This window comes from Carassius auratus, chromosome 2 (assembly GCF_003368295.1).
Source record: "Carassius auratus strain Wakin chromosome 2, ASM336829v1, whole genome shotgun sequence".
Taxonomy (NCBI): domain Eukaryota; kingdom Metazoa; phylum Chordata; class Actinopteri; order Cypriniformes; family Cyprinidae; genus Carassius; species Carassius auratus.
Window position 1 is genome coordinate 12,083,142 of NC_039244.1, and position 27,316 is coordinate 12,110,457.

General features: G+C 38.1%; 1 protein-coding gene across 1 annotated transcript in view; it reads right to left on the reverse strand.

Annotated features, from left to right (window-relative positions):
- The window catches only part of dpydb (dihydropyrimidine dehydrogenase b), a 153,538-nt gene that overhangs the window by 39,101 nt on the left and 87,121 nt on the right, over window positions 1–27,316 (reverse strand). Inside the window, exons 12-15 of the mRNA XM_026283439.1 lie at window positions 24,500–24,684; window positions 18,265–18,480; window positions 5,655–5,819; window positions 2,397–2,465 (exon numbers count right to left, since the gene is read on the reverse strand). Coding sequence (XP_026139224.1) covers window positions 2,397–2,465; window positions 5,655–5,819; window positions 18,265–18,480; window positions 24,500–24,684 — 635 coding nt within the window. The remainder of the gene's footprint in view (window positions 1–2,396; window positions 2,466–5,654; window positions 5,820–18,264; window positions 18,481–24,499; window positions 24,685–27,316) is intronic.

The window sequence follows — 27,316 nt, forward strand, 5'->3', positions numbered from 1 at the left end:
ACGGAAACCAAATTTATAAAGCCCATGATGAACAGTTGTTCTGTGTTTCCAGAGGACTCAACAAGGAGAGTCACAACTAAGGACAGATGATATTTACACCCACTGCACCTTAATATTCAGCACCTCTCTGCGTTTTCCACCTGCAACTTGCGAGAAATATGTCATCCTTGGACTGAATTGAAGTAATTCTACATGTGAATCTTAACAATGGCGAAACGAAAACAAGAGCATCATCTGTGTGTTATGAGAAAGAGCTTTTATGTACCTCAAACAAGAGAAAACTTCAAAGCTGATGACCTCTTATCCAGAAATACTAAACAGCCTCACATCAAAGCTCCCTACTTGAACAGGAAACAAAAGCCAACTGTTGCGGTCGTCGAAATGAATAGAAGTACTCGCACATATAGTAGATTTCCATTGGTAGGCCCTGATGGTCTTCATATGGCCTAGGCTTTGCGCTGTGACTTACCTGCAGGACTCCAAAAAATGATGTTTGTGTGTGTGTTAGTGAGACAGAGTGAGTGGAGGATGTCTTGATACGCTCCATTAGACAGCCAGAGGCCTCAACACAAACACTGATCAGTCCTGACACTAACTTTGACAAGAACTAACCACTCCAGTGTGATCAAAGGCATGCTGCCTGGCCCAATCCAGCTCATAGCTACATCAAGGCACCTTTGATAGACAATTCTGTTGGGCCCTTTAACATAGTGCACTTCTCTAATGAATTAATTAATGATTGGCATTAAGAAATTTCTTGAACCCTTCTCACAGCTTAAGCAAGAATATGTGAAGCTTCCTTGCCACAGAAAGGCCACTTTCATATCTTCTATATATTTGAAAGATTCTTAAAAGCACAGCATGTTTTGAAAAGTAAGCATGACACATGAAAATTCTTATCCAAACGCCTAAAAGCCAGAGTGAAAATCTGAATAAAATACCTAATTTACTCCTGGTATTAAGATCAGTTTTAAGTCTGTGGTTACGAGCGGTCAGTGCTGATGGTCTAACGATTCAAAACTCAAAGTAATAGACTGATGAAGAGGTTCATAAGACTTTTTTAATGATTTTGAATTCACCAAGGCTGCATTTATTTGATCAAAATGGCAGTAAAAGCATTCATATTATGAAACATTATCAAACTAACAGTTTCCTATTATAATATATATTTTTTTTTTTTACATTTTAAATGTTATTTATTCCTGTGATGCAAAGCTGATTTTTATAGCAGTCATTAATTTACTCCAGTCTTCAGTGTCACATGATCTATCAGAAATCATTCTAATATACTTATTTTCTGCTCAAGATACATGTTTTATTATTATCAGTGTTGAAAACAGTTATGCTGCTTAGTATTTTTGTGGAAACCGTGATCCACAAATCCAAGGCTTTGAGAGTCCCGTTCTATGGTCTTGTTAGATAGATAAAAAAAATAAAAATAATGAAACTAATATAGTCATGTGTGCTGTGTCATTTACATTTCACCAGGTTAAGATAATATCACAAGCTTTATGCTTGATTTATTTGTAACACATTAACCTCAAAACCTTTTCAGCTTTCTCATTCCGCAAATTGTATGGTGTAGCGATATGATGACAGCACCCAAAATACTATCAAACACTCCAACGTAGCTCCATTCTTCATAAATGATGGATAAAAAGGCGCACAGGAAACAAAAACCTCGAAAAACGATATACGACCTGCCAAATGCTGGCCAAATCACAGAGATGTCGATTCGCACTCGACTAATATTATCACAGGACCTCGCGTTGGGCGAAAGAATGGTAGGTCATTTTTACTTTACAAATTACAGACATGGCCGATTCGCACAGGATTAAGATCACAGACAACCTCCGCAATTGTTACAAATGACTGGAGGTCACCAGATAATACTCAGTGTGGTTTTGATAGAGGAAGCAGGTTGGTTCCAGCTATGGCAAACATACATTTTTTTAAGTTTTACAACTTCTCATTCACAATTTGTGAGCAGATTTCGCTTCTGTCACCCAAAAGTCTGAAATCCAATGATACAGTATCTAATGCAAATTTAATGTAAAAGCCTCTTTCCACAGAACCAATGAGGCTTTAAACTATGAATATGAATGCGACTGTGTTTGTCAATGTGTTGAGAATGCGTGTGATAAATAAATGCTTCTTTTTGTGATATGCTGACAAAAAAAAAAAAAAGAAAATTAACAGACTTTCAAACATGTAAATGAAATGGATATCTTGAGGACAAAGATCTTCAGAACATAAACTAATTTCATGGATGCATGTTTCATTTACTATTCATGCTTCCAATTAGCCTGATTAATCTCTGAATTTGAGAGATGTGTAAGGGGCAAACAGTGCAAACTTGTCAAACACAAACACACACACAGAGAATGGCAACTTACCTCAGCCATATTTGCCAGCTCGGTCCAGTCAGCTTGGTTGTAACCACACATAATACTGGCAATGATAATCTAGACAAAGAAGAAAAGAGTGTAAGGAAAAAAAAAAACCTTAGGGGGAATGAAAATGCCTGATAAAGTGCGATTTCACTTGATGAGCTTACACTAAATCCAGCAATTTTTCTAAATCAATTTTTTTTTGCGGATCCATGAATTTATTTATTTCATTTTTTTAACAGCCCAGCTCTAAGCAAAAGCTATTACCCCACCTTAAACTCTGCTGCTTTATAATTCAGCGCATTTGTAGACACCCAGTGGCACGCACGTATTATTAAAACAATAAAAACATCACGCTGAAGGCATTATTCAGCTCCTCTGTGGCAAGGCGGGATTTAGCTGTATTACTCTCGCTGTATGCGGAGACACTGTAATCGCACCATAAAGCGGAGAGATATATGCTACGTGTCTCCTCCTCACTGGGTGCTTTTAAGGGAATCAAATCGGTATATAGGGCACTGGGAGGAATGCTTGGCGGCCAAAGTTTATGAGTCCATCCATCCTGGATCTCGCCGGGACCTGTAGCGCCTCTAACCCCACCTCCTCTCATCCGCTCACCTCTGGGAGCTCCGCTAAACCACACATACTGACCGGCAATGTCGGGGTTTTACTGGTGTCAGAAGAATAACTAAGGGCCTGGTCTCTGTATATACATGTATATCTGTAATTTGAGATCAAGTCAGCTCTTTTTGTGCGGTCTTGCGTTTAGCAGATATTTAAGCTTGAGATGAAATAAGTCCAAACCTGAGTGACCAAACTTCCCCTTTGAACCCTTTACAAACACACCTGTACTGTCTCGATCATAACGTCAGAATTCACAAATGCTCACTATATAGTTATAATATAAGAAGCAACCACATTTTGGTTGTGGCATGTCTAGAAAAGCAGTGTCGATGTTTTATTGGTGTCAGGAGGAAAACTGAGGGCCGGGTCTCTGTCTATACATGCCTATCTGTAATATACTGTAACACAAAGTCGGTTCTTTTTGCTATCCTGCATTTAGAAACTCAAGTTTAAGATGAAATAAGTCTGTGAATGTGCATGCAGGGCATGGCTCTTCCCCTTTCTAATCAGACAGAGAAAAGAGAGTGAGCAAGACAGGCTGCATCTCTAAGAAGCAGGAATCACCCTATTATCACTTTAATAACGCTGTGCTGAGGTAACCGAGCCGGTCCGCCAGCACTAGCAACACTGGCCCTCTAGAGACCCCCATCACTGTGGAAACTGTCAATCATGCGGTGATATGAGGAAATGAAAAAAAGAGAAGGGGGGCGGGGTTGCATCTTCTGCGTGCCACATTTATTCTTCAGTTGCAGGCATGTTCCTGACCACTTTTGAGACTCGCAGGATCACAGAGAGTGTGATTGTGGGGCTGAAATGTGTGAGCCGGTATAATTTGACATTATTGCGGTAGTTTACGTTATTCATTACACTTTTCTGAGTACTCATTTCATCCAGCGGCGTGTGCCCATCACCCCTGACCACGAACCAGTCACACGCTGTGATGAGCTCCGCCAAACACACACTTCAGTGTTCCCTAACAAGCTGACAAGGAGCGATGGGGGGAAATGGAAATTGTAAATAGTAAATGTAGATAATGGGGGTGCTGAATAGCTGAAACCTGTGCAAAATCAGGGAGCATTATCAATGGGATTCTTACAGTGTGTATATTATGTTTATCTCACTGATACATGACAGATGCTCTGTTCCAAAACTGAATGTGCTGCCTACAGAGGAAACACTTTAAAGGAGCATAGCTAAATGTAGGCATTTTAATTACGATTCCTCCCGAGAGAGGCCTTTAGTTTAGCCAAATTCTAATCTATCGTTTGTGGAGAAGGCAATCATGTGATGCACTGTGGCGAGAATTGAAAACACAAATCCAAGATGATGGACGAGGTGAAGCGAGAGAAGTGTTAACCATAAATAAATTGATTTCATTCACAAAGTAGTTCAGTGTAAATAAAAACTGATCATTTCACCCACACCGTAAAAAAAGAATGCTTCATGCGGCTATTTCTAAATTAACTGGTTTGACAAAAGGGTTAGATGAGGAAGTAGAATGAACTCCTTAATGTAAAAGCTATGCAGTGCAATATTTGTGAGTGCTATGTGTTGTAATGTTTACCAGAATAAACATGTTGTTAGCAACATGCTAACATCAAATTGTGTTTTTATGGCTTGTTGTAATTCCCTGATAAAAACAGGGACGTTCTACTCGTGGCTGTTTGCATATTTGGTCTTAGAATTATGCCTTATATAATTGCATTTATTTATAAACATCTAAAGCTATTTAATGGGACATTAGACATTAGTTATACAACTCTGTGTAAGTGCTACAACTGTAGTATATGGCTTTCATTTATTTTCAGATTAATCTTGCATTAACATTGACAAAAGTCAACTATAGAAAACATTAAACAGAAATATTACGCCATAACTGCGTAAATACATTTTTCTGCTGAAGATGCCACCCAGGGGTGTAGTTTGTGCCAATTTGTGTGGCATGCAGAGTTGCTAGGGCATTATGACTTTCAAGTTAGGTTCAGATGTTGCCTAAGAATATAGCTGCCTATGTAGACACTGAGATAAATGCCAGTCCAAAAAAATAAATAAATGAAACCCACATCTGTGTGAAGGAGGGGTTCAAGGGCTTACTGTGAAAAGTGACGTTGTGCTTCATAATTGCACCCTGTAATTCAAAATTAATCTCACCCTTGAGTGCAGCAGACAGACAACAAAAGTTGAGGAAGTTATTTTGTGCTCACATGCGCTGTCTCATTGCAAATGATTAGAGAGAAAAGAGATGGCTGATTGCAATGAAAAGAACACTACAAAAAGCTATTGTCATCTGCCTGCAGTGCGACTCAGAGGAGGGAGGAGAAGAGAATGAAGGCCTTGGAAAATCTTCTATTAGTGAGATTCTATTACACAATTACTTGTGAAGCAGTTAACATGCACAGAGCAAAAGCGCCTCAAATTACTGAGGGACAGAAAACGAGGGAAAAAGATGGCACCTCTATTATGGAGAATTATGGCTGTTGATAAAACACTGACAGGCTCCCCAGCCACAAAAAGTAAGAAACAAAGAAATGAATCATATTATGAAAAAAATTCTGTAGGAATAAGAGTAAAAAAAAAATGAGAGACAGAGATGAGATAAAGACAAGAGAAAGTCACACACTGAGCTGAAAGTGAACTCACATTTTTGGGGAAGTCGGCTTTGAGTTCTGCCACGCTCTTGCACCAGTAGGCAGCTGTTTTTTCACTAATGAGCTCGATGTTGAGGAACGAGCCCTGGCCAGGACCGAAAATGTGACCTGAGGTAGTACCACGCACGATTCGTGGTGACACATTGGTCACCAAATCCTGCAAGAGAGAGAAAACATTGTCACTGTTTACTGAACTGCAATTAACAGATAAACCGCATTCGTTAAGCTGAAAGTGATCAAACTTGGAGCCAGAATGCATTTTTCCTTTGAAACCTCTGCACTCATCTGTACGATCTTTATCAAAATGTCTACTCAAGCACAAATGCTTGCTATATATTCACGATATAAACATCAATCAAGCACATTTCAAGCTTTTTCACAAGAAAAAAACTATGATAAATGAATTAATAAGAGCATGGCCCATTAGTAAGAGCAATTAGGACTCATTTGCATATGTTAATTAAGAGCCACGCAATTTTAAACAATTAAGATAACAAGGGCTGTCACGTGCAACTTGTATTGTTTATTATAGTTATTTATTATTATTATTATTATTATTTGTTTTGTTTGTTTGTTTTTATGGGGGCACAATATAACACAACCAAAAAAGCTTAATTTTTCTTTACACAAGGGTCAAATGGGATAGACAAGTAAGGAGTTTTCAAACATTCAATGTCTGGGCCACCCTAAATATGATTATAATAACAAAAGTACTAAACTTATTTTTAATTAAACTTATTTTTATATACTGTAGCATCTTTAAAAATTGCTTTTCAAGGCACTTTACAAAAAAAAAAGAGAGAGAAAACAATAAAAGCTGCTTTATAATCTCATATAAAGACCTTCTGTGTTAGAAATATTCATATTATGATATTATAAATAGTTTTTTAAAACTTTCTTCTTAATGTTAATAAAGATGTCAATACAACAAAACAACCATTAGTAATTTCATGCTTTCTAAAAGCAGAATGAAATAGCATTAATACCGAATTTGTTAAATATTAAAATGATTCTGTTACACGTTTAATTAATATCTTAAGTTAACTTTGACACCCCTAGAAAATACATTATGTAAAATCTTTTTTTTATCTTTCTCTGTAAATTTTCTGTGGAATCCCATGATTGATTGGTTGTAAATTGATTTTTGTCACAGCACTTTATTCAAACATAGAAACTTAATAAAATGCGTGCGCTTCTGAAAATAACTACAGCATAATCTGTTCCCATACCTACTGTACATTTTAATTTTGAAACATAGGAAGAGAACACAGAGGAAGCCACAAACACCTACATGAAACGCCTCCAAACGTGAGAGCATTAAACCTACCAGTGATTTTATTGCCTGTGTTTCCGTTTCAACACAACATCTGCTTTCAAAGCTAATTCCCAGAGTTATAAACATTGCTCAAGTTAGAAACTCAGTGTAGCCATACATGCTGATAAAGGAAACGTGTGGACAAATTGACTAGAGGTGTTTGAGGAAATAAGAGAATAGAAATAGCTGCAATTACCAAGTACATATCCTCACATTACCCACATCTCCACCTCCATGCACACTTTCAGAGTGAGTACCCTCTTTAAGGTAATGTGTGTGAAGGATATCCAGTCTTAAGTAAATAATCTCTGGTTCTCCGAGCCCATTAGCATGCGTTAACCTGTCAAACATTAACCTTGGTTGAATTCACACACTTTTTTAGTCCGAGATGAGGTTAGTGGTTAGCCATGGCCATGTGTGTGGCGTTCAACAAACCGAGGGGGGTTATCAAACTGGCACAGCCTAGTAATCCCCCTTTTAAACCAGCACCTCTCCCAAAAGGAACACACATGATAAGAAAGTGATCAAATGTCATGCCATGCGCCACACTCGAGCATCCGAGGAAGCCCTCTGATAGGCCGGCCTGGAGGCATATTCAGGGTAATTACATGTGCCGCGGTTACGCCTGTCCCGATGAACTGCCAACCCCTACTTTCCTTTCGCACTTTCCTCAGAGAAAATCTCTGGTTAAATATTAGTCCGCCTGCTATTTAAACAGTCCAGCTATTTTTTAAGCTGTCACAGGAACGCATTATCTCTAAGGCTATAGCCGTCATTGTATTGACACTCCTGTGAGGGAGGGTACAGAATCCGTTCCTGCTGCTATTATCTTTGCTACGTCCTTGCGTTTTGAGCTCAGGTCCGCTGCAGATCAAGGGGCGAGTGACCGTGACTGGGGATTGCAAAACAATTACACCTTGCACAATCACTGGCTGCAGGTTTATGTAAGTAAATTCCTGGAAGTATGAGTTGGAGACCCCAGTTGTTGACTGCAGATTAGATGTACAGCTAAAGCAACCATATTTACATCATGATGTGACACCGTAAACATCTAAATGGCCTTGATGGTAATGACATGCGTAACTGGTTTTCCTTCTTCTAGTACAGCTTATGTTCTCAGATCTAAATGCCTATGAATGGAGCAAAATAAAGCTTTAAATTGAATGTTTGTCTATGTTATTTACTTTTTCGAGGTTATTGGGAGCAGGATTTTATAAATCCATCCATTCATGCGGCATGGATGTTCCAGAAAGTCAAAAAAAAATATTTATTTTTCTTTTCTTTCTTTTTTTATTGAAAAGGTCTATACGTATAGTATGTTGGCTGTGGCCTTAAATCAACAGCTTTCACAACTTTCAGCAGTCATTGCCACTTTACTAATTGATACATTCACATTTTATAGAGCTGTTCCTCCTTGCCAAACAAACTCATCTTTTTTGAGTTTGTTTGGCAAGGATAAATGTCTCTGAGTAACTTAACATCAATAAATACTGTATATATCAAGCTTTCTGAGGAGCTTTTTCAATAGCTTGAAAACATACATGGCCACACTCACACTGATATTTGCTGACTATATAATCAGACACTCGTCTTAGGTGCAATCATATGTTATATTGTGCATATGAGTTACAACATTATTTACTTATTCTTATTAGATTGTTTTTGATTCATATACTACCAGAAAATTACACAGAGATATGAATTACTTTGTGGAAGTAGTACAATATGTATCACAGATGGTATGTCACAAATCGCTAAAGAAAAGATAAAGTATGCACTCAATACACGTTTCAGAGCAGATTTCAATGGTATAACTGGGTGTCATTAAAAATGCAGGAAGTCACTGAACAGCACTAAAGACAATGATGAGAATGTACAACTACAAGGAAATATCATTAAAAGTTTTTTGTATTTTTTATTTTTTTATCCACATTCAAATGCAAAAACATTGCATTTGAATTTTAGGTCTGCATCAGCCGTCAGGCAGCCTTATCACTGGCGCACAAAGTGTTATAAGTGTTATTGGATTTTAATGCTTTTGTTAGCTTATCTAGTTGAACCCGCTAGTTACAGCACTGCTATGTTTCTTCAATCAATATATTGTGGAAAACAAGAGCATCAGTGTGGAGAAGATGTTGTTTATGTCAAAACTGAAACCAAGCCGTTCACACAGAACGCATATTTATCACATTTTCTATTGGGACAGCTATCAGCATTGGGTTCGCGTCTAGCACAAGAGAGCGGCATGTTTAGAAAGCCATGTTAAATTAATGCAAGTTCAACTTTTTAAAAAAATGTCTCAAGACTTTAAGGAAGTTCTTTCCCATCCCACTGTATCTCATGTTTTAAAATTAAGAAAATAGCCTACTCTTTGTGATTGGTTTTCGGTCCTTTGTAATAAACTATAGATACATGCATGATGCCGTTTTTTTTTTTTTTTTTTTTCTAATTGTTTAAGCAACTTTATTAATTATATATGGTTTATAAACATTATTTTAAACATTATCATCTTTTTTCAAAGATAGTCGTGTTATTGTATCACACTTTGAAGAAACATATATAATATTTTGCGTGATTAATGACTATTTCTACTGTTCAGTAGTTCACTATTCCTTATATACCCACACAGTGGGGCGGAGCTTGTGATGCAAATCCCACAGACCTAGGTTCACTGTTTACCATTTGCTCATTTTGTTACCACTCGAAGGTGATTGGGCTCTCGGGAGAGACCCCATTCGTCAGGCTCTTTCTGATGTAACATCTCCGTTCCCTCCTTCAGGGAACGAGGGTTACTTTCATAATCTAGACGTTACGGCTCCTACAGAGAAATGAGCATGGATGTTATTGACTAAAAGGGGGCAGTCGTGGCCTAATGGTTAGAGTCGGACTTAAATATTTGGTAACACTTTAGAATAAGGTTCCATTAGTTAATGTTAGTTAATGTATTAATTAACATGAACAAACAATGAATAATACATTTATTACTTTATTTATTCATCTTTGTTAATGATAGTTAATGAAAATACAGTTATTCATTGTTAGTTCATGGTAATTCACAGTGCATTAACTAATGTTAACAAGCACAACTTTTGATTTAAATAATGCATTAGTAAATGTTGAAATTAACATGAACCAAGACTTATAAATGCTGTAGAAGGATTGTTCTTGCTTAGTTCATGCTAACGAAAGTAGTTAACTAACATTAACTAATGGAACCTTATTCTAAAGTGTTACCAAATATTTTAATGTCATACAGACCTATGGTAATTATACAGAAAAGCCTAAAAACTGAAAATGATATATTCTAATTATAAAGGAAACCCCAATACAACGATGAATTCATAATCACTTTTGTATGAAATTGGTGGCAAAACTTTACTGATTTGTGTATAATTTTCAACACTTTCTTATGGATACTATAGAAGTCATTCTTGCAATTTTTATCTAAGTTACCCAATAACTTGACAAGTTGACAAGCTGAATTCAGAGGTCAGCCTCATTGTTAAGCCCCTGTGCAATGAAAGTGAATGGAGACTACAGCTGTCAAGGAAGTGTTTTAAGCTAAAATTCTCAGCCTATTTCCTCGTCTAAAACTATCATTCAGACCTTTTGTGTTACATGGAAGAAGAAAAAATAAAATAAACTCATACAAGTTAGAAATGACATTAGGGTGAGTAAATGGTGACAGAATGTTTTTTTTTTCTTCTTCAAGCAATAAAGTGAAAACCTTTTGTGCTTCAAATTTATTATTATTATTATTATTTTCTTTTATTTTACAATTAAACATGGATTTAGAATTTTCTTCCTTTTGATTTCTCTTTGGAAATAAAAAACGTGGTGCTTATTTTCTTCTTTTAATAAGTCAGGGCTTCAAGCGCTGTAGAGAAAAATGAACTCTCTTAACTCTTATAAAGGCCTTATAAAGGTGAATGAACGTGATTTACATGTTATAAAAATATCTTTGCAACAAAGTAAGGAATGAAAAGTTGGGCTTAAAACTCCCACTCTGCACACATAGACTGATTAAAAAGTCACCACAAAGCTTTCTCTTCTGTCATGAAACTCAAACTTCCCACACACGACACCTGCATTTAACAAACATAAAATTAACTGCTACATGCTAACATCCCCACGCAGGTTTCACTCATGCACCAAACTGTTTCTCGCATGCACCTCTGCCATCTCACTGTGAATCTTTTACTTTCTATGCTATATATTCTTTAATGAGGGCCTTGGCACTGTTACAAACAATTAGCACCGCTGAACGCTGTTCCAGCATGCGATGCAGGTTATAGGCTGAAGGGTTGGGTATCATACAGCATGCCTGAGGCGATGGGGAATTAATTAATTAAGAAGCATTGTTATAATAATATTAATAAATAAAATATACCTCTAGGTACCTTTTCTCTTTTGTTTTATGTAATGCATTTTTTTCTTCATGTACAAATATCAAAGTCTAGCATGAAGGATTAAAAAAAATAATAATAATGGCTCTTTTGCCTTTAAATAGACACGTTCAAAGAGAAGACCGGAAACAATAGGTACAATGACACAAGCTCAGTTTGAACTCACAGAAGAGGCAGCCTAAAACTTGTAGGATTTTTTTTTTTGAAAGAAGTCTCTTAAAAAGCTCTCCAAAAGCTGTTTTTGATTAAAAATATAACAAAAACCGTAATTTTGTGAACGTGTTTTCTAACAATTATTATAAATGCTGAATAAACAAATGTTGCTTTTGTTGATTGGTAGCATAGCCCAGCAACAGCAACATCATTACATGAACCGAACTAATAAAACCTTTCAATCTTAACCATTTTCATCATCCAGTTATTAAAATGACACTTCTTTAAATGTAGGATGTCACCAAGATTCATAATCCTATACAAAGAAACCCTCTTAGCTCAGTGGCAACAACTTACAATTCAATGAATACAGTGCATGTTAATAACAGTACAAAGTCACAGAACATGCCAAGACATCTGAATAATTCATTGCAATCATTCAAATTCATGCAAACATCTCCAAATGTAAAGCTATCTAAATTCACCTCTGGGAACAGACTCTTTATCTAGCTCTCTCTCTCTCTCTAGAGTTGTGTACTCAAGGTGCCTTAATCATTGCAGGAAAGTTCCGCCCACACCATGTCTCCCTGCAGAGATACGTGCACATAACAAATTGGCATTAATTGTGGGACGGCAGCCGTCTGTCCCCAGCCTCCATCGATTTCCTGCCTGCTCCGGCTGGCCCACATGGGCGTGAGGGACTGAGTAGGCTGCCTGGGCCTTAGCTGAGAGGAAGTGGAAGATAGAGTACAGATGTCCTACCTAACTGTGCAACAATACCTGGAGCTCCTGTTGAGGTTACATTTTCTAAGGATTGGCAATACAGACATACTGTACTCTTTTCAAACTCTAACTATACTACTAACTAAATCAAAACAGGTTTGTCTGTTTCAGTGAAATTTAGTCTTAATTCTGCAGCATATAATTCTAAAGAAATGTGTGCTTTCAATTGAGTTGCAGCAGTACCATAAAGAAAGGTTTTATTGACTCTGGTGTGGAAAAAATCTTGACAGTCCTGCTCTAAGCACAAAGCTGAACCCTACTAAACACATTTGAGATAGATTGGAAGTGTTTCAGGCCCCATCACCCATCATGCAATGTCAGTACCTGACCTCAATAATGGCTATATGTCAGACAAGTGTATGTCATAATGACAATGTTCACACAGCAAACACAGCAACAGAGCATGGTTGTCAGTTCTGGTTGGAGTGCTAAATGTGGTTATGCTCACACAATGTTTGGCTATATATGAAAGCGATTGATAATGGCTATCTACAACCAAACTGACAGTCTTTAAAATACTGAACTGAATTTTGAGATTAAGTTATATATTTGTTGCATAAATGGATCTGCAGTGGACAACTAGTTGCCAGTGATGTTATTGACATATAAGTACGGCATGAGTTGTGGGTTGATCTTTGCTGTCAGTCATTAATGTTAGGGCTGTAAAACACTCAGGTTATAAACATGCCAGAAAATAGACATATTGTGTGGTTGTCCTGCTGAAAAAAAATGGTTTGCAGGTCCTAAATGGTTTTCTGGCCTGGCCAGACTGGCATGATTTGCTTGGTTTAGTATTCCATAATTAAGGAGAAATTATGGATTTCTCCTTAACCATAAACTATTAAACAAAGTGTGAATTGTGATTAGTCCTTCTGACTTTAATATTTACTCACTGTGGTTACGATCATTATTCATTAGTCAATCATGCAGAGAGTATTCATAGATTTTAGGTTTTAGTAAATAAAGTTCTCAATCCCAAATTCGGTGTGAACACAGCTTTTAAGAGTAAAACCTGTTAATAAATACAGTGGTCTATCCCAAAAACTGTGGGAATGTAGCATTTGAGAGTAAAATATGTTCATAAATATGACTGTCAATCTCAAACACTGTGGGAATGCAACATTTCAGAGAAGAATTAAATACGGTTGTCAATCCCAAACACAGTGTGAATGCAGCTTTTGAGAGTGAAACCTGTTAGTGGATACAGATTTCAAACCCAAACACTGACTTTGTGAATGCAGCAGACTGAAACCTGCTAGTAAATACAGCTTTTAATCCAAAATACTGACTGTGAAACCTGTTAATAAATGAGATGTCAGTCCAAAACACTGTGAGCGCAGCTTTTGAGAGTTAAGCTTGTTAGTAATTATGGTTGCCAATAACACTGACTGTGTGAACACAGTTTTTGAGAGTTGTCCAACACAATAATTTTTGAATCAAGCATGTTGATACATACTGTTGTCAATCTCAAACACTGTTTGCATGAATATACTGTAGCCACTGAATTACATGTTTTATGAAACCTTATGTGTCAAAATCTGCCAAGTAGATTAGATCAATGAGTCAAATAGCTTTGAGAGTGGACTAGAAAGAATGTGCTCACACCCACCGTTATAAATGCTAATTTAATTGGACAAAGCACTGTGCAATTAAAGGATAATTAGGAGATGTGGATCTCATCTGCTCTTCCATCCCTGGTTTAAACCTCAGATATTAAGTCTTGTTGCCTGAAGTGGTGTATTTTAAAGCTTAGGTGTCATAAGCTCCTGACTGAGCTATGACAATGATTGAATGTGTTTTAAACGGCAGGGGATGGGCTTATTTCTCATGCAGGAAGTGAGCGAGTTCTGTCTCTACACTCCACTCCAATCCATAACCAACCGGCTAAATCAGTAGAGGGGAAAATGGGTAGAGCTGCGGAGCTTTGTCAGGAGCGGCCCAGACAATGTTATGATGAATGTGTCAGCGAGAGGGATATGTATTTTTTGCACCCAATAATCTGGCTCACCTCCTTTCTCGCTTACTTTAAAATACATCATGACTCTGCAGGGGCATAATGAACTCCATCAAAAATCAGCCGGCATTAACATCATCTCCAACCATCTGATCCATCGGCTCAGGATACTGCTCATGTGAGCTCAAGAACATGAGATATAGGTAATCAACCTCACATAAAAGAACAATAGCAGCCATCATTCATTCTCATGTACAATTAGCGCTGCGCTGACTGAGTGATGGCCCCTTAGCCCTCCAGCACTCTGACATGCCACTTCCTGGCTGCCTGCCTGTGACGCGGAGGAAGAGCTTGACACTGTGTGAAGTCTCTCACACAGCGATGACTTAAAAGGCTAATTGGGCCTGGAGGTTCTGATCCATCAGAGATCCCAGCACCCATTAGCTCTACAAGTCACCGTTTGATGGCTAAGATCTGACCACCTGACCTTCTCGGGTGGATCTGAGGACCAATGGACTCTTAGATCATCAGAGACGAGGAATAAGATAGAAGTGCCACTAACTATCATGCAAAATCATTTTCAGCGATCGTTCCAAGTCATTGTGGTGCCAATTCCAGAGGGACTTACATCTTGAGACAGAAGGGAAAAATAAAACATTTACATAGGCAATGCATCTCATTAATTATAATTAATGAAAGTGGTGCCTATTTGCATGGTGCCCCTGTTCGCACTGCTATTCAGCACACATATACACAGGCAGCTATTTTCATATCCAGCGTGACAATCGCAAGGCTTTCTGAGCTCTATTGATGCAGCGCGGCCTCGACGGACGACGCATCTTAGCATGGCTCAGGAGAACAGGATATTAAAAAGAAATCCCCTATGTTCTAATGACAGCACTGCGCGGAGACACGGAGAACATGTTGACACTGAAGGGTTTTCTTTATCCTGCCTGCGAGAGGGTATGAAAGGGAGAGAGTGTTTCAGTGCAGTCATTCCAGCAAGTAGAGAGCAATATGAGTTCTATTTACTGAAATATGGCCGCATCTCGCCGCTGCAGCGTAAGATTCAAAGAATTATTAGGGTTCACTGTTCACTAGGGTTCACTGTTGACATGGGTGCATTATCCAGGGGGTGCATTATCAAGGTGAGTTCATGACAGTGTCATGCAGAGAAATAACTGACATAGAATGGTCATATTCCTGGCAGAACTTAAACACTGGTTTTAAAGGGGTCTCATTTGATGTTGCTAAAAAGAACATTATTTTGTGTATTTGGTGTAATGAAATTTAAGTTGCAAAAAACACCGTATTTTTCACATACTGTACATTATTGTTTATCCTCTATGCCCCACCTTTCTTAAATGCATTGATTTTTACAAAGCTCATCGTTCTGAAAAGCGAAGTGTGCGCTGATTGGCCAGCTATCCAGTCCATTGCGATTGGCTAAATACCTCAAGTTATGCCCCTAACTATACTGTCATGCCGTGTGTCCCAGAGTGCTGAGACAAAAACATTAAAACCCATTATAAACAAGGCATGTGTTGCATCCAGTGGGTACATAATTATGCATTGTAATGACAATACCAGCGGTTCTCAATTCCAGTCCTTGTGCCCTCCAGCTCTGCATATTTTGCATGTCTCTCTTGCATAACACATCTGATTCAGATAATCAGTTCATTAGAAATGAGCTCCGTGCATGAACTGTGTTCCCATTGAAATGGTCCCTACACAGTGTCCATTGCTCCCTACTCCCTGAGCAGTGAAAATCTGTTGCAGTTTACCTCAATTCTGAACATTCATTCACGGATTTGCACAATGCAATCTATTCACACATGGACAAGTGTGATATTATATACCTCTGTAATTTTCCGTATTTTTCGGATTATAAGTCGCACCTGAGTATAAGTCGCATCAGTCCAAAAATACGTCATGACGTGGAAAAAAACATATATGAGTCGCACTCGACTATAAGTCGCATTTATTTAGAACCAAGAACCAAGAGAAAACATAACCATCTATAGCCACGGGAGGGCGCTCTATGCTGCTCAGTGGTAGACTACAGGAGCATTGAGCAGCATAGAGCGCCCTCTCGTGGCTGGAGACGGTATTGTTTTCTCTTGGTTAATTTCTCGGTTCATGTCAAATTAATTTTGATAAATAAGTCGCACCTGACTATAAGTTGCAGGACCAGCCAAATTATGAAAGAAAGTGTGACTTATAGTCTGGAAAATACGGTAAGTACAATTTAAATTCACGTCTAGTACACTTCAAAGCACAATGAATGGAACATATACGTTCGCTTCGAACTGGAATCATGGCGGAATATCCTGTGATTTCCACTTCGCAGGGCACATACGTTCGAATAGAACAACTGTCTGAAGCCATATTCTTTAAAGTCTGTGAGTCAGAACAGCCGGCATTGTAATGCTCTCCCAGGATCAATATAAAATCCTCCATAAAGTGCACTGAACACATCTGTATATTTGGATTGAACTTTTCTGGAACAGTGTTGTAAATACAGCTTAACCACTGATTTCTAGTTGCGTTTTCTTGTGGAAGACCAAAGAAAGTAATTTCGCTTTCACAAGGACACACACAGCATCTCCACAACATGGCAGTGTCAGCAACAGCGAGAATCAAAGTTGAGCCTTCTTTCTTTGCGTTATGCAAATCTTCCCACATTGTGACGTAGACATGTGGGGGTGTGTTAGAATGAGACATTTTAGGTAGGTGTGGTTGATTCTGAACTGTTATAAAGAATATCTCTTTGGATTTGAGACTTTAGTCTTTGAAACTTTACAGATCTTCTTTACGAACCAAGAGTTTGTAACACTCCAAAGAGAAAGGAAAAACTTAAATGGCATCATATGACCCCTTTAAACAGACTAGGAGGAGATTCAGTTTTAGAGTGGATGGGCAGAAATAGGGGGTCAGGTGGTCTGCACATTTGATATACCAGCCAACAGTGAACTTTGAACAATATTGAATTATTTAGTACTCTGTCTAGGCTTTTATGTCTATTGTTTATTCTCTAGAAGAAATTATACAGATTGCCATTACAACAGCAAATGAGATATTATATAATTATAACAGAATGAGTAATATTAATTCAGTAATAACTTTACAGCATTCAAACCAGACTAATAATCTTTTTAATTCATTCTGTTTTATTTGCTTTATTCAGACTGTAAAACTGTACTGGCTTCTCCTATGGCGCTGAATTTTTTCTTTCACTAGTTTTTTCTTTAGAGTCCCTTAAATGTTGTCATTTGCATTCTTTAATTCTTTGTGAAAATTCCGCTCTGATCGAAGAGCTTCGCAGACGCCTCTTACCGTTGCCATGACAATGTCTGATACGACTTAAACCCTGCACTCTGCCTCTCTGCTCCTTTCTTTTTTTAATTCTATTTCCAATTGTAGCTCCACTAATCAAGACTGCCAGCAAACCCAGAGCAAACAGATGTTACCGATTAATTTTCCCATCACTTGAATTAGAAAGTAAATTAAAACAAAAAGATTTTCTGCTGGAGTTCAATAAACAACTCATGCATGTTTAAAAAAAATATATATATATATTTTTTTTTTACCTCCTGTCAAGAACAAATGTTACATTGCTAACAAGGCAGATGCAAGGCTGCCTAATGGGAGGGTTGTTGTGTATTTTTTTTTTCTTTTTTCAGAAAACCACCAGAATGTGGCTCATTATGACTGGTGTTAGTGTGTGCATACGTGTGTATAAGTGTGTGTCTGTGAGCTGTTTCACAAGCTGGAAAGGCTTGCATTATTGTTAGGAGTGCCCAGTGCTGGTGCTTTCATATGCTTATGACCTTTCGGGGATTTTTGCCAAAGTTTCAGTTTCTATGATGTTTTTACAAAAGACTTTGTACTCTGCTGATACTTTGCAATGCAGTGTGCGCTTCCCACACAAATATACCACACAAATCCTAGCACGAGTGCATGATTTTTATTATGTGTTCTGTAAATATACCTTGTCTAGGCCAAAGGTTTTGGTGAGGGCAAAACCCCAGCCCTGCTCGAAGGCCCTGCGGATCATGGCTGCACTGGTTGTGGGTGGAGCGCTGGCCAGCCCAAACGGGTTAGGAAACTTAATCCCACACATTTCCACACTGATGTCCACTGTATCGATGGCGCAGTAGAACAAGGGTAGGTTGGGAGTGGTGCTTACTGTGTTACCATGAAGGGACTGCAGAGAAAACACACACATATAAACCATCACTTTTTTTGTTGCTGTTTTTTTCCTGCATTGCCATCACACATAAAAATATAAACACTTTCTTAAAAAAAAAAAAAAAAACATCTTAAAGGAAATAATTACTACATTTTTTACAATTCAGTTTCCCATTGATATGTTCTTTTTTATCATATACTGTATGTGTTTAAAATGTTGGTCTAGGTTGTATTGAAATATAATTACAATTATATATGAGTTGAAATGTTTATACTACATATTACTGTTATGTATACTGCAATGAGTGAAAAACAGCCTTCAGCCAGTTACTTTAGCTTAATAATGTTTATTAAATAATGTTTATTATTATTATTATTGTAAGATAAATTTATTTACAATAAATATTTATTTACAGTGTTAGGGAAAGTTACTTTTAAAAGTAATGCATTACAATATTGCGTTACTCCCTAAAGAAGTAACTAATTACATTACTTAGTTACTTTTCATGGTAAGTAATGTGTTACATTTCTTTTGCGTTACTTTTGTAAATATAAGCAGGGCTTGATTGTTTTTAATATAAGAAGTTCTATTTATAGCAAATAAAAAGCCCTTTCAGACCAAAAAAAAAAAAGAAAAAAAAAAGAATAAACCTCAGGCTGAAGTTAAAGTAAATTCACTTCTGTAAAGTAGAACACAGGAGAAGCAGGTAAAAACAACAACAACAATGAAGAACAATTGTTTTTTATCTAAAGTTATTTTTGCTTGTTATTAGCATGGTTGACCTGAATCATCAAAGGTCAGCATCAAAGACACATTCACATTTAGTCTAGAACTACATCATGTTCAAACAGGTCACACAACGCCTCTGTACTTCCGATTTCTCCCAATATGGGGACAGGAGACTTGTCAATCAATAAATGGGAAAACAAAGTAACTGGCGTTGTGTTTTTAAAAAAGTAACTCAGATATTGTCTTGTAAATTAAAAAGTAATGCGTTACTTTACTAATTACTTGAAAAAAAAGTAATCTGATTACATAACTTATGTTACTTGTAATGCGTTACCCCCAACACTGGTTGTTTATATAATTATAAATAATTATTATTACATACACTCATAGGCTACTTTGATAGGTGCACCAGTTCTACTGCTCATTAATGCAAATATTTAGTAAGCCAATCACATTGCAGCAACTCAAAGCATTTAGGCATGAAGACATGATCAAGATGAACTGCTAAATTTCAAACTGAGCATCAGAATGGGAACAAAGGAGATTTAAAGGTGACATATTATGCTCCTTTTAACATTATGTAATATAATTCTGTGGTGTCCCCAGAATGTGTCCGTAAAGTTTCCGTTCAAAATACCCCACAGATAATTTATAATATCATTTTAAAAAAATGTCTAGTTTTAATTGGAAGCAGAAACACACTGTTTTTCGGGCCGGTCTCTTCAAATGCAAATGGACTGGTTCTCCCTGCCCCTTTTTCCAGAATAAAGCTGCGTCATTACAGCTCATACCTGCTAAAAACATCTGTTTTGGTACTGATTATCATGTTTATCATGCTGAAATAATGCATTTTAAACCCTATTAGTTTAAACTTCTGATATAGGGTTTTCTGTGTGAACACATTTGAAGTACATGGACAGAAAGAGGCTGTCACAGCAGGTGAGTAGTAAACTAAGTTCTCATTCACACAAGTTTAAGTTAAAAACACACGAGTAATATACGGTAAATAAATCAATAATTCCACTGCTCTCTTATCTCCTCTGAGGCAACTAAATAGTGTTCTATGCTCATCTGTGCAGCCAAAGGCAGAACAGTTAGCATGTTTTGCTCAAACTTTCATCATGGCATTACAGCTGGTACACTTCTGTTGCTTGCAAAAGCCAAATGATGGCAAGGTGGGTGGAAGGATGGTAATATTATAATATATGAGATGACATGGCTGGTCTAAGTATTTCTGAAACTGCTGATCTACAGAGATTTTCATGCACCACCATTTCTAGGGTTCACAGAGAATGGTCCATAGAGGTGAAAATATCCAGTGAGCAGCAGTTCTGTGGGCGAAAATGCCTTGTTGATGCCAGAAGTTTGAGGAGAATGGCCAGGCTGGTTCAAGCTGATAGAAAGGAAACAGTAACGTCTCGGTTACGTATGGGAACCCTTGTTCCCTTTCAAGGGAACTTCGAACTGCATCCTCTAGGGGGTGCTTTGGTGCTTTTCACCTCGTCGTGATCCGTGTCTGAAGCATACATTGAAAAAACACCAACTTGCTAGCAGCGACAGCCTCCGACGTCACTACCGGCGCGACTATAAATAAGCACCGTGAGAGCACGTCATTATATTCTTCATCTTCAGTGACTGTTTTGTTTGATGCATGCATCTGAAAGAACCGGTAAGGGTGATCTTTCTCTGTTTATCATGGCGACAACTAGCAAGCGTTTAGACGATGTGTGCATCCGTGTCAGCGTTATTTGACACCCGATGACACACACGATCTTTGAGTCATTTGTTTGGGTGAAGAGCACACACCCAATGTCTTTGAGGAGGCAATCTGCTTGCATTGTGAGCGTTTTTTCAATGCTATGGTAAGTGTGCACGTGAAGTCTTTGCACACTTTCTGAAATCCACAATGAGGCAAGTTTGCCGTCTAAACGTCCCAGGGGCAACTCCCATGGAAATGATATAGTTGGTACTTAGTGCTAGCCATGATTCTGGCCTGCACTCCCCTCAGCATGGCGGCGTGGGTATACTGTTCCCCAAAGCGCCCCCTAGAGGACACAGTTCAAAGTTCCCTCGAAAGGGAACTGTCTCAGGTTACGTATGTAACCATGGTTCCCTTAGTAGGGAATGAGACACTGCGTCCTCTAGCTCCCTACCATGCTTCGGACACAAGCTTCAGATGAAGAAGCTTCATGACGTGCTCTCCCGGTGCTTATTTATAGTCGTGCCAGTAGTGACGTCGGAGGCTGTCGCCAGCCAACAAGTTGGTGTTTTTTTAATGTATACTTCAGACATGGGTCACGACGAGGTGTTCCACAAAGCGCTCCCTAGAGAACGCAGTGTCTCGTTCCCTACTCAGGAACGAGAGTAGGGAACGAGACATACGTATATATACATATACACATGCATATAACGAAACGTGCTACAAATCCTCACAACAAATCCTCACAGCAAATTTATTTTTATTAACCTTGAAATTATATTTAGCTGAGGATATTAAAGTTAGCCATCTTAAGTAATGTTTTAAATTTAATCTAGTGCTGGGCGGTATACCGGGAATGACCACCACATATATATTGTGTATATTTTCATTTCGATATAAATTTTTATTATACCGCCATACCGATGTATTTAATTACTCAATGTTCGGAATGAACATTATGCTGCGCCACGGCCGCGCAACAATGTTTCAGACTGACCCTTTACAAAGTTACACTTCTAAGCAGCGACTGCAAGGGTGGTGAGGGTAAACAGCAGTGCTCTGGTGTTACTCTATAATGCCTGTTTTACACATACTCCGTCTGCAGTGCGTATTGCGTATTTTTTTACGCACCAATGTTAATGGATTCCAGCGTTTATACGGCACGCGGTTGCAGTCCGTCAGTGCGTTCATGGAGTGGTGCGTTTGCAGCAGAGCAGCGATCATTTACGTACCGAGGGCCCTATCTTGCACCCAGCGCAATTGACTTTGTACACCAACGCATGTGTCATTCCTATTTTGCACCCGCGCAAAGCGCGCTTTTCCCTCCACAGAAGCACGTCGCTAAACTAGTGAATGAACTTGCGCTCCCTGGGCGGTTCAGCGCAAAAAAGGAGGCGTGTTCCGGCGCAAACAATCCCTGGTGCTATTTTGCTGTTCCATTAAACAATTGCGCCACTGACCAGAAAAAACCTAGTCTAAAGTCAGTGGCGCGTTGCGCTTTGTTCATTATGCTATTTTAAGGGCGCATGCTTGACCATAATGTATAGCGTGCACAACGCGCATACACTTTGCTCATGTAATCTACACAGATGCAACAGTTATTTTTGCAAATCATAAATTGTTACACTAAAAAAATATTAACACATGAGATGACGGAAATCATTGTGGTGTGACACGAAGATGTGAACAAAATAGGCATAAATCTAGCTTACAAATTATTCAGGCTAATTATTCTCCCATCCCCATACAACACAACTTCTCTGTCTTTCACTGCTCTTACAAGAACATCAGTCTCCTCGGCTGTGAACCGCTCCTGGCGTGCGCCAGGTAAATACGCCATAATAATAGCAATCCATAATGGAACTTGCGCACCTGCTTTTAAAGGGAATGTTGGATGACGCTCTGATTGGTTTATTTCACGTTACGCCCAAACCACACCTATGAATAATGAAGCTACTTCAGACCAACCCATTTTAGATTTGCGCCGGGCGCAAGAGCCATTTATCCCGCCGGGAAAATAGCAACAGCGCCGAGACCCGCCCACAAAGTTACTTGCGCTTCGCGCTTTGACACTTGCGTTTCAGATCGTTAAAATAGGGCCCTGAGTCTATTTTTGCTGTGACTTTTTTTTTTGCAAGACTGTGGTGCCTGTGGTGTTTTAAGATGATGTGTTTATTTTTTGTATTTTTTACATGATATGAAATCAAAACAATGAACAAATGTTTTGTTTGTGGACTAAACAGACGTGGATCAGTAGCGGACTGCAAACACATCCAATGTGAAAGCACAATGAGTCCGTGCTGTGGACTGCATATGCACTGCAGACGGAGTATGTGTGAAACAGGAGTTACAAAGAAAGATGGATGCTGCAGAACTAGTAGAACATAACACAGAAGAAAAGTGCCAAAAAGAGGAACCATTTTATGCAAGTGTTGTTGGACTAAGCGCACGTCTTGGAATATCAAATGCTATTTGCAGTGCGTTTGTTTATTTGCATGTGTTGTGAGGATTTGCAGCGCATTTCGTTAATGCATGTGTTGTGAGGATTTCCAGTGTTTCTTAATTTGCATGTGTAGTGAAGTATTTGCAGCACGTTTCGTTATATGCATGTGTTGTGAGATTTTGCAGCGCGTTTCGTTATATGCATTTGCTGTGATGCTTTGCAACACTTGTGTTGTCAAACTGAAGAAGATGTGTTTTTTTTTCAATTTGCATGTGTTTTCTTAAATTGCAGCACGTTGAGCTCTCCGCAACCATACAAAAGAATAATTTTGGACATTTAAAAACAAAAACAAAAAACACTTTCATACCACAAAAACATTTAGTCCTGAAAAATTCTAAGAAGTTGAATGACAGCACTTAGTTTTTTCTGAGCATGTGCTCGGTAAGTGTCATCATACTATTTTGTTTGTGACTGAGAAAATGTATACCGTGTTAAAACTGCCTCCAGTCTTTAGCACAGAAACATTTTTTGCAGGCTAAAAAGAAAGAAAAACAAGCATGCTGCTAAAGAGAATATCTCATCCCCCTGAAAATCCATACACAAAGCCCAATAACCAAAATTTCAACACAACACCCACAACAAAATGTGATCTTGTCTTCCAATCCTTTATGTGATCTTGAACTACTGAACCCATTAGCAAATATTTGCACAGCTCTTTCTCTGTAGTCCAAAATTACAGAATGGTTTCGAGGGGGAAATGCATTTGCCGAACAAACACTTCAGCGTGACTTCCTCTGGCCACAGTTACATTAGCGATTAACCTCTGCATGAACTTTTTCTTTATGCTGCCGCTTAGGTCTGTGTGCGAAATAGTCTTCTGATAGGAAAATGAAGGAAGAAACTTCTACTGCTTGATTGTCGAAGCCAAAAAGCACTCAAGATGTCACCCTGAGAAAAAAAAGTCCCTGTGGAAAAATGTCCTCGCTATAAAAACTGTGAGCATAAAACTTTGAGTGCTATACTAATGCTGAAAATTGCTGGCACTGACACATAATGTGAAGCATGCTCTCAAAGCTACACAACTGTAGCCAAACACTAAGTATGTTGTGTAAGACGTCCAAATGCAGAATGAGATGGTTTGGCTTATTGAGTGGAGAGCCCACCTGGATGTACTTGTGGATGTGCCAGGAAGCTTGTTTGCCATCGTTGACAGACTCCACGGTGGTGTTGGCCAAGCCGGCGATGTCTCCGCCGGCAAACACCCAGGGTTCACTGGTCTGCATGGTTTCGCTGTTCACCTCAGGTGTCCCCCATCCATTCATTCTTACTGGTTCCAGGGCCGCCTTCACTGTTCCAGCACAAAATATTACAGAGTGGTTAGAGTGTATCAAAAATAAATTAAAACAATGTTTTTTTACAACTATGTCAGGGCACATAAATACACTGCCTTTTTTCAGCGTTCAGCTGTATCTAAGGTCTTTTTAATTGATGTATGTAGTTATTTCCCTTCATGGCCACACAGCTGTCCTAGCAGAGTAACCACATGTAGTTTTACAACACCCATTTGTTTACTTTCATGTTTTGTTAGGAAAATGTGTCTGTTGTTTATCAAATAAATGCCTCTTGTTCTAATATTTTGTTATCAAATGGAATGGAATTCGTACAGATTCTTTCATTTGTTTAAATAATTTCATATTAAGACAGATAGTTTGGATGGAACACATTCTCATCCTAGAGAGCATTTGATTTGACAAAAATCATCCTGCTTATACCATGATCACTTGCCAGCATGGCAAGTTAAAACTTTAATTGACGTTTAAAGAGAAACATTTGACTGAACGGTTAAAATAAAGGTCAATTTCATGAGATATTTTATCTATATCTGCTTTAAAATTTGACATTAAGAAAAGTTATCCTTGTGGGCAAATGTGTCTCCCTTGCCTTGCGATGGCTTGACATTTTTGTAATTGTGTTTAGATGTAGATCACGTTTCTGAATATCGCAATATGTATCTGTTTTAAAACCACATCGGGAAGCATTTACAACAGACCTTGTATGGATTTTTGTGTTTAATGATATCGATACTAAGTGTTATCTGACTGATGGGTGTCGTTCAATATGTGAACAAATTACTCTTTTCAAATGAACTAGTTGATTCTGTTCAGTTCACTAATTGGACAATGATTCATTTACAAATAGGTCTGATACAGTCAAATGAGTTTTCAAGCTCAGTTTACTGACTCTGCAGTTTATAGCTATGTGTTTATACATATGCAATAATATCTGATCTGAGTCTCATGTGAGTAAAAAATCTGAGGCAGTGTAAACAAAGCCTCATAGATTCAAAGCCACAAAAAAAATAGATTTTGATTTTATAGGCTTTTTAAGAGTCCAAATATTTATGGTGCCACTAAGGATACATAACTATTCACTTAGTGACTGCTGGATATTGTTTAAGCTGAAAAATGAAGACATGTCTTTGGTAAAGGAAGAAATGACAGTCCCTCCGGATGCCAGCCTGAGACAAGCAAAGGAATTTGTAACCCTGACGGCCCTGTTGATGCTTTTGCTGTGGCTGTTATTGTTGAGTATAATTTCCCTTTCCTTTTTTTCTGAGACCAATCCCCTGTTCCCTCCGTCAGCTCTCCTCGCCTGATGCTCCAGTGATCATGAAGACTGCCGGCCTCATCACTTTCAAAAAAAAAAAAAAAAAAAAAACATCCTCACACCCTCCTGTTTGTTTCCCTCCTCCTCAACCTCTCTCTCTCTGTCTGGCTCGTGCACACACATGCAGGCTGTGGAGTGTAACAAATCTAAGGGACTCCTGAGATCTTCCCCTTAAATGAAATGGCCTCCTCTCAGAATCCAGTAGTACTCTCCAGAGTAACTTATACAACTGCTCATTGCCAAGCTCCATAAGAAGATGGAATGCATTCTGCTGTGTGAAACACAAGCAGGAAGACATTGACATGAAGAAATTTAACAGCTTATGGGAGACAAAGCCACTTTGGATGGAAGAAAGTGAGAATGCATCGCTGAAAATGCAAATGTTTGAATTCATTTATTGACATGATGCTGAAACTGTGATGTGAAAGCATCACACTGCTTTAGAAAAATACAATTTTGTTATTATTTACTCACATGTCTGATCTAAACCTGTATTTTTGTATTTAATTTAATTTTAGTGAGAAAAAAACTGGCCTTATCGATAAAACAGTATCTTAGTAAATACAAAAAATACTCAATAAAACAAAATATTTTATAATAATATTCTCCATTGCAGCTCTTGATTGATGTCATCTGATTGATAGGTGTTATTCAATATGCGAACAAATAATTTTTTTCAAATGAACCAGGTGATTCATTTTACTTCACTAACTGGACAGAGCGATTAATTTATGAATAGAAAAAATCCAGTCGTACGAGTTCACAAGCTCAGTTCACTGACTCAGAGATCTGCAGATCTTAGGTTTACACAGTAGTTCACTGGAAGAAAGAATTACCGTATTTTACGGACTATAAGTCACACTTTGATGAGACACAAGATGAGACTTATTTATCAAAATTAATTTGACATGAACCAACAGAGAAATGAATCAAGTTAAAACATTACCGTTTACAGCCGTGAGAGGGCGCTCTATGCTGCTCAATGCTCCTCTAGTCTACCACTGAGCAGCATAGAGCGCCCTCTCGCGGCTGTAGACGGTAATGTTTTCTCTTGGTTCTTGGTTCTAAATAAATGCGACTTATAGTCCAGTGCGACTTATGTATGTTTTTTTTTCCTCATCATGACGTATTTTTGGACTGATGCGACTTATACTCAGGTGCGACTTAGTCCGAAAATACAGTATCAGTGAATAATGATTGAAATTTCAGTCTGTGACTGTTATTTTAGTATTGTTTATATACTATTCATTAATATTTTAAATGAGCATTTATTTTTATATTTTCAGTTTTAATTTTAGTTTAAGTGTATTTTT